This window comes from Chroicocephalus ridibundus, chromosome 2 (assembly GCF_963924245.1).
Source record: "Chroicocephalus ridibundus chromosome 2, bChrRid1.1, whole genome shotgun sequence".
Lineage (NCBI taxonomy): Eukaryota > Metazoa > Chordata > Aves > Charadriiformes > Laridae > Chroicocephalus > Chroicocephalus ridibundus.
Window position 1 is genome coordinate 61695377 of NC_086285.1, and position 15093 is coordinate 61710469.

General features: G+C 38.9%; 1 protein-coding gene across 2 annotated transcripts in view; it reads left to right on the forward strand.

Annotated features, from left to right (window-relative positions):
* ADCY1 (adenylate cyclase 1) overlaps positions 1-15093 on the forward strand; it is a 165130-nt gene that overhangs the window by 75632 nt on the left and 74405 nt on the right. For both annotated transcript variants that reach the window (XM_063325658.1, XM_063325659.1), the window contains exon 4: positions 3649-3760. In XM_063325658.1, coding sequence (XP_063181728.1) covers positions 3649-3760 — 112 coding nt within the window. The remainder of the gene's footprint in view (positions 1-3648; positions 3761-15093) is intronic.

The following is a 15093-nucleotide window of genomic DNA, read 5'->3' on the forward strand; positions in this document are numbered from 1 at the left end:
GTTAATTTGTGTTCTGTTGAGAAACAGGTAGGGACTTGGACTTTGAAAATATTTGAATATATTTGAAAATACCCAGGTTGGATGGGGCTTTGAGCAACCTGGTCTAGTGGGAGGTGTCCCTGCCCATGGCAGGGGGGTTGGAACTACATGATCTTTAAGGTCCCTTCCAACACAAACCATTCTATGATTCTATGAAAATACGGTTTGGGCCTGGAAACACTTCAGGCATATCACTGGAGTTCTGGCACTGTATATCTTATCATTTCTCTCTTTAGTACCCTCATGATTTTCATGGCCATAGCAAGAATTATAAGCTCTTCTGTGTTCTCACTCCCTGGGGCAGATTTTGCCACCTCCCGATAAAGGCCTTCTGTGTCCTTTACATTCCAAAAACCTGAGCAGGACGTAACAGGGGAAAAGAAGTTTATTGCATCAGATAGGTGATTTGACTCCGCAATCAAAACCCCGTGTCACAGACCAAGATGCTACCCTAATTTGTTTTAGATATTGTATAAGAAAGAGTAAGTGTTGGCACTGCCTCACAATACTTGTAGTCCAAGTAGTAAGGGAAGAGGCAACAGATGGACACAGACAGGTGAAGAAGTGCAAGAGATAATATTGGTCAGCACACTAGCTAAAATAAAATGAACTAGGTAATGAGTTTCAATGCCATTTTTAGAATATCAGAGCTCCCTGGGTGTGAGAGGGGGTCACCCTCCTCAACACTGGCACCCCTGAGTAGCAACTGACTGTGGAAGCAGCAAGCTCACAGTCGCAGTTGCACTTTGGGTCTCCAAAGCCCCTGCTCATCCACTGGCTGTTTCCTACCATCCCTGCTGAAAAATCAGGTTTGGTCATTTGTATTTCAGCCAACTTTCAAAAGAAGTGCAGCAGCTGCTATGGTTGCAGAATTTCAAGGTGGTAAAAATGAGCAGAATTTCTCTAAAAAAAAGGCAAGTGCTCACAGCGTTGCCCCATTTGTTGTGCCATGTCCAGACACGGGAGTTATCGTTTGCACATTTTAAGGATATTGTATTAAAGCAGTTACAAATTTCTTTTTAGAGCTGTTAGAATTTTTTTCAAAACTGTCCATGCCAAAAAAGTGTGACAGTAATCATAGTACCTAAGCTACTGCATTAGCTTTAAAATAGATGCAGTTAAATGCAGTATGAAGTAGTTCATAAGCATAACTGAACTACAACTGTGTCTCAGCACAGTTTTACCTAAATTTTACCTAAATTTGCAATTACATGTTCTGTTATATATAGTGGGTACTTTTATGGACTTCATTTTTTTGTATAATTACCACTGTTTCGAATCAAACGCTGAGGGCTAAGCATTTTTAAAATGTTTAAAGGGCTAGCAGGGATCCCATACTGAGTTGTTAAGACAGTTGTATGTAAAATAACTTTGCTTTTAACTGAATAATTATGCATGAATGTGATTCCTGTGCTCTACACTTAACTAAGTGTACAGATCAGCAGTGTAACGGCTGCTCTGTTAGTTGTTAAGACATTGTTATATGGTCTCCACAAACACTGGACATTTCTGGTTTGTATTTACCTTTTGAGACCTTTATAAACAGGTCCCCCACCCCAAATGCTAAATTTTTTCAAATTGGTGCTGCGGAAGATATTAATGTTACTGTAGAAGTGGTTAGACAGGAAAAAAATCAGTGGCACATTTAAAATGAAAATAGAAAAATAAAAACAATCAAAAAGTAGAATGTGCAAAGGATGAGGTATAAAATGGCAGAAAGGCTAGCAGAAGCTGTTATTATAAAATAGCATCTACACCCCCCCTTCCATACTAACAGTATCTAACTCAAACCTGGAAACTATGTGGCATGTTGGATTGCAAAAATTGTCGTTGTTGGTTTCTTCCATGTGTCTTTTTCGACTGTATGAATCCTGATGTGAATTTAGGTCATAGAGCAAATGGGTCATAAGCAAACTGTATGAAAGACCCTGATGCACATTTAAGTACATCTGAAAATCTTCCAGGAATTTAGGAGGACGATTTGATGTTAACTGATGAATTTCCAGAAAGACCAACCCTGGTCTGTCAAACAACAAGGATGCCAATCGAGAATTAAGAGAATAAGTAGATCTCCACAGCCAAATATGCAGAGTACTTTGCTGGCATTGTTGCACTCTGTTCATGCCTTTTACCTTACCCATCACTTGGGTGCTTCACATTCATGATAGGAGAGACACAAACCAGTAAAATTAACTAAATGCAATGTTTTTATGTTTTATTTTAAGAAATATATGTTTTTATTTTAAGAAAGCTTTTTGTTGTGTTTAAACAGGATAGGAATGGAATAGCTATTTTTTCTGTGAACCAGAGCCATCTTGAGCAATGTTCTCATAAAGCATGCTCAAAGGAGAAGAGTGTGGGGAGACCGCCCCAAGGGTTAACATGACAACATAGAGGCTTCTTTTGTAGGTCAAAGTCGTTGAACTTTGGATGAGTGGGTTTTGTGCTGGGATGCATTACCTAACCTGCTCTGGTGGACAAGGGATTTTAGCAACCGGGTTAAATGAAATTCCAGAACAGGGGCTGATTTAGGAGTTCTATTTTCAATTTTTTGGAGCTTATTGGGAGAGTTCAGAGTTGGTTCGGGTCAATGGGAAACAGTAGACTTGTTAGTCCTGCTTTTCTAGCATCTGCTATTTTATATACAGAGTGAAGGTATGTTGAGAGGAAAGGGAGTACATAATGCTTAACTTTCAATTTGCGATCTAAGTTTTACACTATGTTAAGTATACCTAGGCCATGTAGCCTGGGAGTGTTTGTTAGCATTTGCATAAAGAAAGGCTTGTTTGACATTTATAGTCTGAGTATTGGAGATAAATGCATTAGGTTCCTGCAGTGGGCTACGGGCCTCTGCCAACAGATGAAGGAATCTAAATAATTAAATGGATCATAGCTTCATACTCTCTCGAATTTCAGGATCTGCCCAAGAATTTTTATTCTTTCTATCACACTAGTATCTGTGCTTCTTTCATCCTTTATCATTTATCGTGCTCCCTTTATCATCACAGATGGGTAGGGATTGTTAAGGCAGATTAAACTGTTGGACATTAAAACCTTGCTAACGCTGATGGATGCTGGACACTTACCTCAGCCGCACAGCACAGTACAGAGAAGCCTGGCCTGACGCTGTGGATGCTAGCTCCTCACAGGGAGCAGTAAGACCGCACCGCAGAGCTACTGTGTGCAAGTTACCTCCTCTCTTTCAGTATTTACTAAACCTCATGCAAGCTTTATCAATTTGGCTGTGGAACCCTACTGGTGCAAGAACTGTCTTTGAAACCAATCAAGCTGAGAAGATCCCAGCTGTAAAGAGGAGAAGCAATTGTTCTGTGTGCTCCTGGAGTACTTACAGGGGAACCTCATGAATCTACAACACATACGTATATAGGCATTAAAAGTGTCCCAGGGTTCTCTACAACAGTTGACAGCATGAGACTGATGCCTGTTTACCTGAATCTTTTTCATTTTGGTTCCAAATAGCACTTTATTGGTAGCGTTTCAGGGCTTGTTTGAATTTGTGCTTTGGGTTACATTTGTGGTATAAAAGAGGATGAGAATTTGAAAATGTCTTCTCTACTGATGTCTCCATGTCTTTTTCCTTCTTCACAGCATTTTGTTTGCAGACATTGTGGGGTTCACTAGTTTGGCATCACAATGTACTGCCCAAGAGCTGGTGAAGCTGCTGAATGAGCTCTTTGGCAAATTTGATGAATTAGCTACAGTAAGTACAACATTCTTATTTCAATTTAATTTAAATTCCCTTCTGAAAAATGATGCATGAGTTACACAGGTTATAAATCTGTAATAGACTGATTTAGCCCCATGTGTCATGAATTTCTAAAGCTTCCTTTTTTTATTAATACTCTGGAGAGAAAACACTCTATTTTAATTGTTTAGGAAAAAAGCTTAAGTCGCTATTTTTAAATATACTTTTCTTCCCCCTCCTTGAAGGCCTTCAGTGCTTATCATTGGTTTTGTTTGCACAAAACAGAGAAAATATTTCAATATTTACATTTCTATGCTGCATGGAAAAAAACAGGATAATGGAAAATATGAAAATATTGGCAGTATAGCATAAAACTACTTTCTGTGATAATAAGAAGCTAGAGAGTAGACTTAGTTCTTCACACGAGCACTTCTTGTCACAGAAATGATGGTAGCTTTTCAGAGAGGCTATTGTAGGCAAAATGGAGTCCGTATCATAACTGATGTTTATGTTTTGGTCATTGCACTTACATTGTGCAAGTCCCCAAGGAAAAGAAAATGAGGGAAATGTTCCTTGGCTGTAACTCCTAGCAGTCTAATGGTACCACAAGTATTTGACAAGAAATGAGAGGAATGGCTGTGCCTGAAAAAGTCACACATCTTGTTTCAAATTACATTCAACAATATGCTGAAAATGTGTTTTCCCCTTGTAAAAAGCAAAACTTAATCGTATCTATCTTGTTTGCCAGCCATGTCCTCAGAGCCTTCATTGCTGAGAAGTATCACCTCCACATAAATTATGCTCCTTCACTATCTAGCTATCTTGTCTTCAGACTCTGAGCAGCAGCCTAGAGAACATATGTCTTTAGTTCCCCAACATCAACAGCATCCACATTTTTTCATTCCAAACTCACTTCTCCTTGATGTAGTCTTCAGAGATCTGAAGCCTGTGGACAGTTTGCATCTATGGCTCCCCGTTGATAAACAGGTCTCAAGGACCCCAAGGAGAAAGAAATCTTTTGCTCCACAATATGCCCGAATTGAGGAAGACCTATTCTTAGTTAAATGGTTTATCATTTGGTCACGTGCTATGTCCTGATTTGCACTACTGTTCAAGTCATAACAGAGAGCAACTGTTGTGTGTTCCTTTTTTCCAAGAAATACAGAAGATTAACTTAGATGCATTGAATAGAGATCCAATGGCGGTGCATTTTTTTGGTATGAACTTGTTAAATACTCAAAAACCTTTGTGTAACCAATTCATTACTGGAAGTACTGTCAGGGCCTCATAGAGAGAACAGGTCCCATGTATACCATGTATAAGATGTATACGTTAGAAATGGGATTGCCATGCAGATGATCATTAGTCTTATAATGCTATCATTTGTAGAGTCATCATAACCATGAAACACAAGGCAGTGTAATAACACGGGATAATTGTGACATAACATGAGATCACATATGTGCACACAGAAGTGCACGTGCCTATGACGTGTGACGTGGCACTGAAGCCGGGGAGATGGCTACTGCACCATGGTTGCTCCCTTAGTGGTGGCCAGGTGCAGCCAACTGGAGGTGTCAGTGACACCTGAAGCCAGGGTACCAGGCAGATGCCAGCTTTTGGTACAAGGTCAGTTGTTTGTCAGGGAAGAAGCAGATTGGAGATGGCAGAGGAGCTAAAAAGCCTTAGATTTTCTGTTCAGCTTGCATGCATTCTTTTTCCAAATTTGAAATTAGATCTCATGGTTTCTTTCAGCTATGTGAAGATTTGTTATTTGCTTGTCCTTCTAGTTCCTACTGTGCTGCACCAGGGTATGATTAAGGACAGAACATATGAGCTTTCCTTGGCGCCTTCTGCTGAGTTAAAGGGAGACTAGTTATTGTGTCTCCTACAGTCAGAAGAAATGTGCTGAGAAGTGTAATTTTTCAGAAGGATTCCTATCTTTTGGTTAAAACAACTTCTAGATATTCATTATTAGATCAAAACAGAGGACTGGACTGATTTTAAAACAATGCTGTGCTTTAGTATTCAGAATGATGTAGTAAAAGAAAAATTAGAAAGAAGAATCGAATGGTGATAGGTATGTTCCCTGTGACTACTAAAGCGGGATCTGTGAGCGTGCATGTGGTGTGTTGCTGCTTCTTAGGAAGCAATGTGAACTGGAAGGGCAGTTTATGACAACCCTTGTTAAAACAACTGTCCTATCCTGAAACTGTAGTGCTTAGAAAAAATCCCTGTCTTGGCATTTTGGCACATTGACACGTTGTAGGAATAGCGAGTCTTTTCTTTTTGACAGTATAGCTCTGAAGCTGACCAGAACCGGGTGCTTCAGAAGAAGATAAAAAAATTCCTGTTGAGGGATCTGGGACAATTTAATCCTAAATTTTGTCGTTCTTTTAGATGCACTTTAGCATTAGACTTTTCTTTCTTTCTATATGCTGTTTGTTTGATTTTTTTGGTAAGGCAAATGGTTTTGCTCTTTTTGAAATGCTACACCTTTTTTTTTAATCACGATAGCTTCCAATATAGTTACAGTTTGTAACAGGGCGTTCTGAAGGCAAAACTTAGGTTTCAGTTTATGGTCATTCAACTCCTTTGAAAGTTTGCTTGTGCATTCTGTTCATAGAGATGGAAGAAAATTCCTGATCGTCTTACTCCCTACTAGAAATTATTTGTACTTTTACCATGTCCTTTCTTTTTTATTCACCTTTAGAGAAAATATATTTTTCAAGTGCTTATCTTGTACGGGCTGTTTTACCTTACAAGTCACTGAGTCTTTTTTTAGGAAGAGTAGTGATCAGAATACTGTACTTAAAATGGTGGCATGTTTTCTGTTTTCACGATAGCCCTGTTTGGTTTCTTAAAGAAACAATCTTAGGTAGTCATATTTTACATGGGACTTTGTGGTCTCCTCAATAACTTTTGAGTCTTGGGGCCACCTTCAGTCATTTTGAAGAAAGGAAAGTGAGTCTTGAAAATATAAAGCTAAACAAAAATGAGTGACAATATTGCTGTCCTTGTGGGAGTGCAACTTCGCCTTTGACAGACATCAGAGAATGCCTCAGGGTTCGTTTGTATGTCTGGTTACTGGAGTACTTGCAATGTCACAGCCTTCAGGCACCCTGGTTTTCTATAACCGTTTTGGGTAAGTTTGCCCATCCTGCAGAGGTTCCCTTGGGATTGTACACAACAATAGCAAGCCGCTTCCCTGAAGTTAACGCAGTTAGTTAAGTTTGTCATAAGGCCTAGGAATAGTTCAAATAGAATAGTTTCACATTAATTTCTATTGGATTTTATCTGCTGTTCAGGCTTAGTTTACTTAGTTCAGGCTGTTACTTTGGAAGTTCCTCAGTTTCTTCCAGTTTTAGTTAAGCAGAGTAGCTTTGTGCAGTCTCAGATTTTGCCCTAATGATAGTAATTCCACGTTACCTATTATCAATGAACGTTTTAAAAAACTGATCTTTGCATGAGCTCTTCAGATGCCTTGCGATTAAACCTTAACACTATAGCTAGCTTCCAGTTTGTAATTCTTAAGCTTACTTGTAAGAGTGACAAATTTTAATGAGATATAATCATTTGCATCATGTTGGTTTTATGTTCCCAAGGAATACTTGGGCACGTGGCACAGACTGGGTGCCTTATTGCTTTAATACACTGTATATTTTCTCTTTGTCTTCTTTAATACACTGTGCTTTTTCTCGTCATGCTTTATCTGTGGCATGGATTCACTGTGAATGAGAGATGCTCTCAAGACTGAAGTTACCCGTGGAGCGTCACACAGAGTTGCACATGCCCCTGCTTGGGTATTCTCATGGTCACAGCTCCACTAGCTTGTGATACAGTTCAGCTATACCTAAAATAAGTCATCTTAACAGAAAAGAGGAGGTATTTCTCCAGCATCCTGCATTGTAATGAAACAGCTTTGCTTTTTAGAGAAGTTTTGATCTTCTTTAATTAGTCTTTTCTGTGGTAGATTTTTTCCCCATACTTCCTGCATCTAATTTATGTGGAGAATCAATTATTTGCGTCTACAGATTCAGTTATTTCCCTTTCAGCTTCCCTGTTATTGCGTCTTGTACTTCTAAGATTTTCCATTTACAAGTGGATAAGGATAAATGAAGTTTAGGTTCTTTTTAAAGGACATCACTAGAAGAGGATTTTGATATTCTGAATGAAAGGTTTTACTTGCTTGTACCACTTTTGGCATCTCTTCTATTAGCCAGGCTCACACACACCACTTCCTTGTTATTTCCTTTTGCAGTTATGTGTACCTTCAAGCTTTAACAGTATTTGTAGGCTTAGTCTATTTTTATTTCTTTCATTTTTGATTTAGCATCCTTCCCTGATTACCTTCTCAGCTTTCAATATTTTTACTTTCCAAATTGCAATGTTACTGAAGTGGATTTTTGTACCTGTTCAGCCTCAAAGGTATTGAACTTAACAACGTTGCTGCTGAGCCTTAGGCAAAGGTCAGTAAGTAATATTTTTAATCAGCTTCTGTGTTGGATTTTTTTAACTGTGTCAAGAACAGTCATTCCTTTGCTGTGCTTTGAACTAGCTATTCCTAAAATAAATCACTTCAAGAAATTGATTCTATTGAATCTATAGAATGCTTTTAGTTTGTATGAAGATAATAATGATGTATTTTTTAAATATAAAATGAACAAAGTTTTTTGGGCTGGGTAAGACGGGAAAGTTAGTGCTGGAAAACATGGATATAAACTTACAGCACATAACCCTTCTTTGTTGAAATTGGTAAGTGTGCACTCGAGGGGAATATTTACGAAGGCTAGTTTTAAGGAGACTTGTCTCCCCAAGTTCCCTTGATAGTCAGTGCAGACATAGGATCCCACCGAAGCAGATAATGCATGAGGCTGGTTCTAAACAGCCATCTGGAGAGGTCTTCTAGAGTGACCTAGGAAGTAAGCTTTCTTAAGTTAAAGTGGTCTTAATGAATACGCCTGCGACTCTGTAGGATCAGGGACTAATGATGTGTGTATCGTGTGAAGTTAAAGTAAATGTCTGTGGGACAGTTTTCCAGGGAGAAAGATAATGTCACACACTTTAAGTATTGTCGGAACATATAAATGGACAGGTACCATAGAGTTGAGGTCTTGTCTAACCTCCTTCATGGTATTTTTTAGGTAAGAGGGTACTGTGCTTGTTATGCCAATTCGCTGTCGTAACTCTTGTCACGCTTTGCATGCTTGTGTTAAATTACTAAATTCTTCCTTAGTTTGTATAGGACTGTGTTAGATTATTCTGATCAGCTTCAGATTCTTGAGATGTGGGCATTTGTACTAAAACTAATTGTTTTGACTCCTCATGCAATTAGCATAGAGAAAGGTATTTCTGGAGTACGGTTCATCCAAGGGGGACATCTAATTGCACTCCAGAAGAGCCTATTTCCTTTCATTGTTGTAGAGGCAGTCTGACTGACAAGCTAGGTGCATATTTTAGCTATCTATATGTACTCCGCATACACAGTCCGACCTGGAGTCCATTGGCCATGTGCAGAATCTGTTACGTGGGGCATAGCAGTGCATTGGGAGAGCAGCTGTCAGGACCTCTCCTCATCTTGGGGGGCACCATGCCTCCAGAAGCAACGTTCCTGTGATTGTGTAAAATATTCTCCCTAAAATCCATTTTCATTTCCAAGTAAATAAACATATATGACTGTTAAATAGGTTCTCACTCTCCAGGACTAAAACCATTTAACCTCCTGGTTTTGTAAAATTACTCTCCATGTGGAGTAGGGAAGGAATGTATTGTGAGAATGAGAATGCACAGAAAAGTTAGGCCAAGAACCAGTAGGTTATTGCAGGTCAGTATATATAATTGCTGATAAAATTGAGGGGAAACATTTGAAGCAAAATGTCTTCCTTTTTACAACTATCCTGAGTAATTCTACATTTGTTTATGTATGATATGGCTCCCATGATGGTAGATAATTTGTAATGACTTACATTTGCTCATCTGGAGATTGCCAGCTTTCCTCAATCAGAGTCTATCGAGCCATTTTCTATGGTACTTCCTATACTGTAACCAGCTTTGTTTTCCTGTCTTATTACTTCTGCCACTCTCTATAGAACCTCTTCTTGTTAAGTCTGTACAAACTGTTTATTGCTATGAGTATGTCTCCATTACCCTGCTAAATTGAACTCTATGGAGTATGGCAGTTAGCTCAAGGCTTTTTATGTTGGGACTAGCAGATGTGCAAGAAATAGTGCAAATTGGTAAAGTTACTATTTACAGGTATTATTCCATTAAAAGGTTATCAAAATAATTGTTTCCATTTTTAAACCCACAGTTCAAAACCTGGGTGAAAATAAATGTTAAAATGTGTATGCAATAATTGACAGGATTCAATGAAATTTTGTAATGGGCTGGAGAGTTTTCAAAAGTGTATTATCACTATTGGCACACTGCAATGTAATGGAGCTGGTTGTAATTTCCATGTCACTTCATTACACTCAGGATTTGACTATGAAGTTTATCTGATAAGCTGGCTTCAATAATCTCTCACATGTTGTGGCCCACATTCAGCATAGTTATTAAAATAGATTTGGATGTTACACAGGGAAACCATGTTGGTAAATCTTTTAGCTTTACTGAAAAAAAAAGTAACATGAATTACTGTTTGTCGTTAATGAAAGTTGCAGATGGTGTGAGTAAACTCTGCATGTAGCTCTGGGACCCCCAGCACAAGACAGACATGGACTTGTTAGAGTGGGTCCAGAAGAGAGTAACAGAAATGACAAGGGGGCTGGAACACCTTTCCTATGAAGGAAGGTCTGAGGGAGAGTTGGGGTTGTTCAGCCTGAAGAAGAAGGCTCAAGGGACACCTTATTGCGGCCTTTCAATATATAAAGGGGGCTTATAAAAAAGTCAGCAACAGACTTTTTACTAGTGATAGGGCAAGGGGCAAAGGTTTTAAACTGAAAGAGAGTAGATTTAGATGAGATATAAGGAAGAAATTTTTTATGATTAGGGTAGTGAGACACTGGACCGGGTTGCCCAGAGAAGTTGTGTTTACCCCATCCCTGGAAGTGTTCAAGGCCAGGTTGGATGGAGCTTTCAGCAACCTGGTGTAGTGGAAGGTTGCCCATGGCAGGGGATTGGAACTGGATGATCTTTAAAGGTCCCTTCTAACACAAACCATTCTATGATTTTCACGGATTTAGCTGTTAGAAGTTAGCCTAAGTAGGCTCACTTTTCATCAGCACAGAAAGAGGGCCTATTCAGGATATTCATAGTAGGGTTCTAAGAAGTGTTTTGCATGTGAATCTAAAACCATTTCTTCATCTTTTTTCTGCATCTAGCGGCATCTTTTGTGAATAATTCTGCAGTCTAAGAGATTTTCACTGGGTTATACTTCTCGTGGAATGCTTTTGGTTTTGTTTTTCTCTAAAGCTCTTTTGTGCACAAAACGGAATTATAGAGCTGCAGGAAAGAAACGGAAGTGTAAATATCAAAAATGTGAACTGATCTCTTATAAAGTATCTCTCCCTCTCACCATGCACTGAACTTAAATTGATAACTTGATATGGTATTGCTTAGTTGCACTGTACAGCCTTCCAATGAACTCCATGGAATTCACTGCCTTTTCTTCTATGACCCTGCAGGAAGGTGGCTTGTCCTTCACCATTTCCTTAAGAGCAGAGCACTGTACTATGCCCTTCCAAAGGTTCTTGGAGCAGTAAGGCATTCCCTATACCTCTGCGTAAAGAAAGGAGTTGACTAGTAATGCCAAGAACAGTTATCAACGCCCAGATATCTTCTACCAGTCTGTGTTCAAACCTGTTGAAAGGCAGGGCTCAGAACTGGTGTCTGGCCCATAACTGTCAGGCTGAGCCACCTTGCTTAGTGTATCGGTAGTCCAGAGGATGAATATTAAAATTTGTGTTTGTTGCAAATGTTGTGTATATAAGCAAGAGAATGTAGGTAAATTTGCAGAAATGTGTATCTGTGCATGTTATATGTGCGCATATATATGTATGGATGCATATATTTATACAGCATGATAGCCAAAATATAGTTGTTTTCCACTTCTGTTCCAATATATTGGATAAATTTAATGAAATTGAATAGAGATGTCATTCTGCCTTTAGAGGATGCAGTAGAAAATACTATTCTTGCTGGAAGTCTCTTTTGTGTCTCTGTACACACCTGTAATATAGACAAATTTATGTTAACTTCTAGAGTGATTCAAAGCTTTCTAATGCAATTTTCTATTGATATTAATGGCACTTTGGCATTAAAGTGCTGTAAAGTGGTAAGTATGCTGCACATGCTAAATACATCGAAAATAAGATGCAGTGGTAACAGTGGTGAATCCTATCTTGTCCACTCTCAAGATCTCTTTGGAAGCAGGATGAAGTTCTAGACTTGTGAAGAGAGATAAACAGGGAATGCATTTTATTGCTATTTTACATCTTTGGGGAATTTTGAAGGTGCTTTGCATTTTTTTCCCCTGTAGTAATTTTATACTGTAATAACTAAGAAAGGACTGTAACTGTGATGTGGTTAGCCTGGATTATTGAATTATGGCTTGGGTCCCTGAGGATTAGAGGGACAGCTGGTATAAATTAGTGTAGTTCCCCTGAAATCCATGCCATGCTGATTAATATGAGCTGAAAATTTGATCCCCTTTGCCTACCTGATACAAACAGTTCAGCTATGAGCACAGCAGGTTTCTCAGAGGAAGCTGTTGGAGTGTGTCTTTCCAAAAGAAAATGACTGATAAACCAAGAAGGAAGGAAAACAAGAGGAAAAATATGAAGGGGAATAAAGCACAGAAGTAATTCTGTGATGGGTCCTTCCCTAAGGTCGTTGATCTTCCTTTTGGCTTATTGAACGTCTGTAAGGAAGGGTGTCTCTGTGGCACTGCTAGGCCCCAGTGACAAAGCTCCAGACAGCAGTGACAGAGCCAGGAGAGTAGTGTATATTCCTTCTTCAGCCCTCGTAGTTCACCGCTACCCCCAGAGAATTAATTCTACTCTTAGTGAAAACTGGGCCATCAGAGATTTACATTTTGGTGGTTTCCCTCTACCCAAGACTTCTCTTCAATGTGTGAAGAAAACATTTAGCTAACAGTATTTTTTTCAGGGAGTAGGGCAGTGGGTTTTCTCCCCACCGATTCAGTGTCAGGCAGTGAACGGATGGAGGAGGCGTGAAGGGTTTTTGAACTCAAGAGCTGCTCCCTGTGGTGCCCGCGCATCTCCTTCCGCTCCCCTGCTGCAGTGCTGCTCTTGAACTGATTTCCAGCTATGAAGGGGCGATGCCCAGAGGTCTCACTCATGCTGAAGTCCGAGGTTTGGTGAGAATGCCAAAGCCTTTCCCTGAGAGAGTAAAGCCTTCAGTGTAAGTCCAGGTCTAATAGATCTCCTCCCTTTTACCCCAACACTTAAATAGCTGAACCTGGACACATGTTGCTGTGTTGCTTTTGGTTTTCTCTTTTTCCTTTTTTTTTTTTCTTTTTTTTTTTTTAAGACTCTAATGTTGCAATCACTAAGCATCATAGGTAGTGACCAAGCTCTTGTTCACATTTTTCTAGCCTAAACAAAACTGTTATTACTGCTCATGCCCAAGAGCATTCTAGGAGAGTGTAACTCTGATAGGGTCTGAGTTAGGGGAAATGGAAATCACTGCTTATGCATCTTTTTATAGGCCTTATTAATATTTTCTCTTACTCTACACAGCATAACTAAAACCAAATTGGCTCAATATGGTAAAGAATCTTTTTGTATACCTTAGCTGACGCAGATTTTTTTAGTAGGAACAGCAAAAAAGTGTCTTTCTAATTTATGGATAAATAAAATCACTCCTACTCACAGATTGGGATTCCAGGGAGGGTAAGACAGTAAAAATCCGAAGAGCACACCTGCAAATCAGGTTGTTAGCAGGTTCGCAGAAAAAGAAATGAATGTGTATAAGCATAAAACATCTTGTAATTAAGTGACAGAGGGTCAGACTCATCCTTGGTGTAATTCCACTGCAGTTTTTTGAGTTATGAGAGAGAGAAGTTCAATGTTTAGTTTTTAAAGTCTTGCTTTTTAAAATTGTAATCTATCTGACCTTCCTTTTTGCCTCCCTTTGATAGGTACTCACATACCAGGATGACACATGAGTGTATGAGAAATACATAGATCGTTGCAGTGACAGAAGACAGAGCAGGGACTCTTTCCTGCATTAGCATATGCCATCTCTAAAATAAATAAAAGCTTTAAAGAGGATCTTCTCATACCTGACAGTGTTACAAGAAACAAAAATAATGTACTGAGCATCCCTGACTTTGGGTGTAACAAACAAGTACTTACTTGAATAGACGATTAAAAAAAAAAGACTTTGCACTTATCCAATACAATCTCTCTGTTCAAGACAACACCTAGTTGTCTGCTTATGTATTCTATTGGGAGAGGTCTGAAAGCACCTTAAAATTTGTTATTTCTTTGAGACAACCTTTTTAGATATATATAGATATATATATATAATTATTTTTTTTACAAACTGTAAATTATTTTCACTTTACTTTTTATTAAAAAAAGCCTTACCCTAAGTGTGCAAAACAATTTTTGACTCGTATAGTAGATTTTTCTTTCTACAAGACTTTTCTAATGGGAGTTAATGGTCTGAATTTCCAGTTTTGCATTCTAAGTTGGCAGACTTCGGTCTTTCTGCAAAATACCTTTAAATAAAGAACCGCAACGACAACAAAAACCCCGGAGTTGTTTGAAACAGAAGGCACCACCCCCCTGCCCCATTCTACCTAAGAGATAGGTGGAATGAACTACCCTATGAAGTGCTTATCTGAAAGCGTAAAGAAAGATCTTAGCAACTTTGAAGTATCCTCTGCATTCTGAGCTGGGCTTCCACTTCACACTGACAAACCCTGTGACTGACAGTTGTGCCAGAGGGAATTCTGCAGATCTGCTTGGAAACATCTCAGTGAAGCACTGCAGGTGGGCAAGCTGCCTGGCTAATGCAGTGCTAGCAATCTCTGGGGCTTTTTATCCTGTGCATAAAACCAAATTATTAGCTGTTTCTAAGCAGGCATTGCTTGTGTCAACTGTGACTAGAATTTGTAACTACCATACTTGAATTCATCACTGTCACAAATGTGGAAAATATTGCCGAGTCAAGGGCTTCTTTGAAAGTTGCTGAGGAAACAAAACAAAGAGAGGGAACGGGTTTGTTTTGTTAATTCGCGTATCAGTCCTTTAAAATATTGCTCTTACAAAGCTGGAAGTTTGTAGAAGTCTGCTTCACATGTCAAGAAAAATAAAACAATATTTTGCTAGAGATTACTGTATATTAATTTATTATAAATAAGGACAGTGAGGATAACA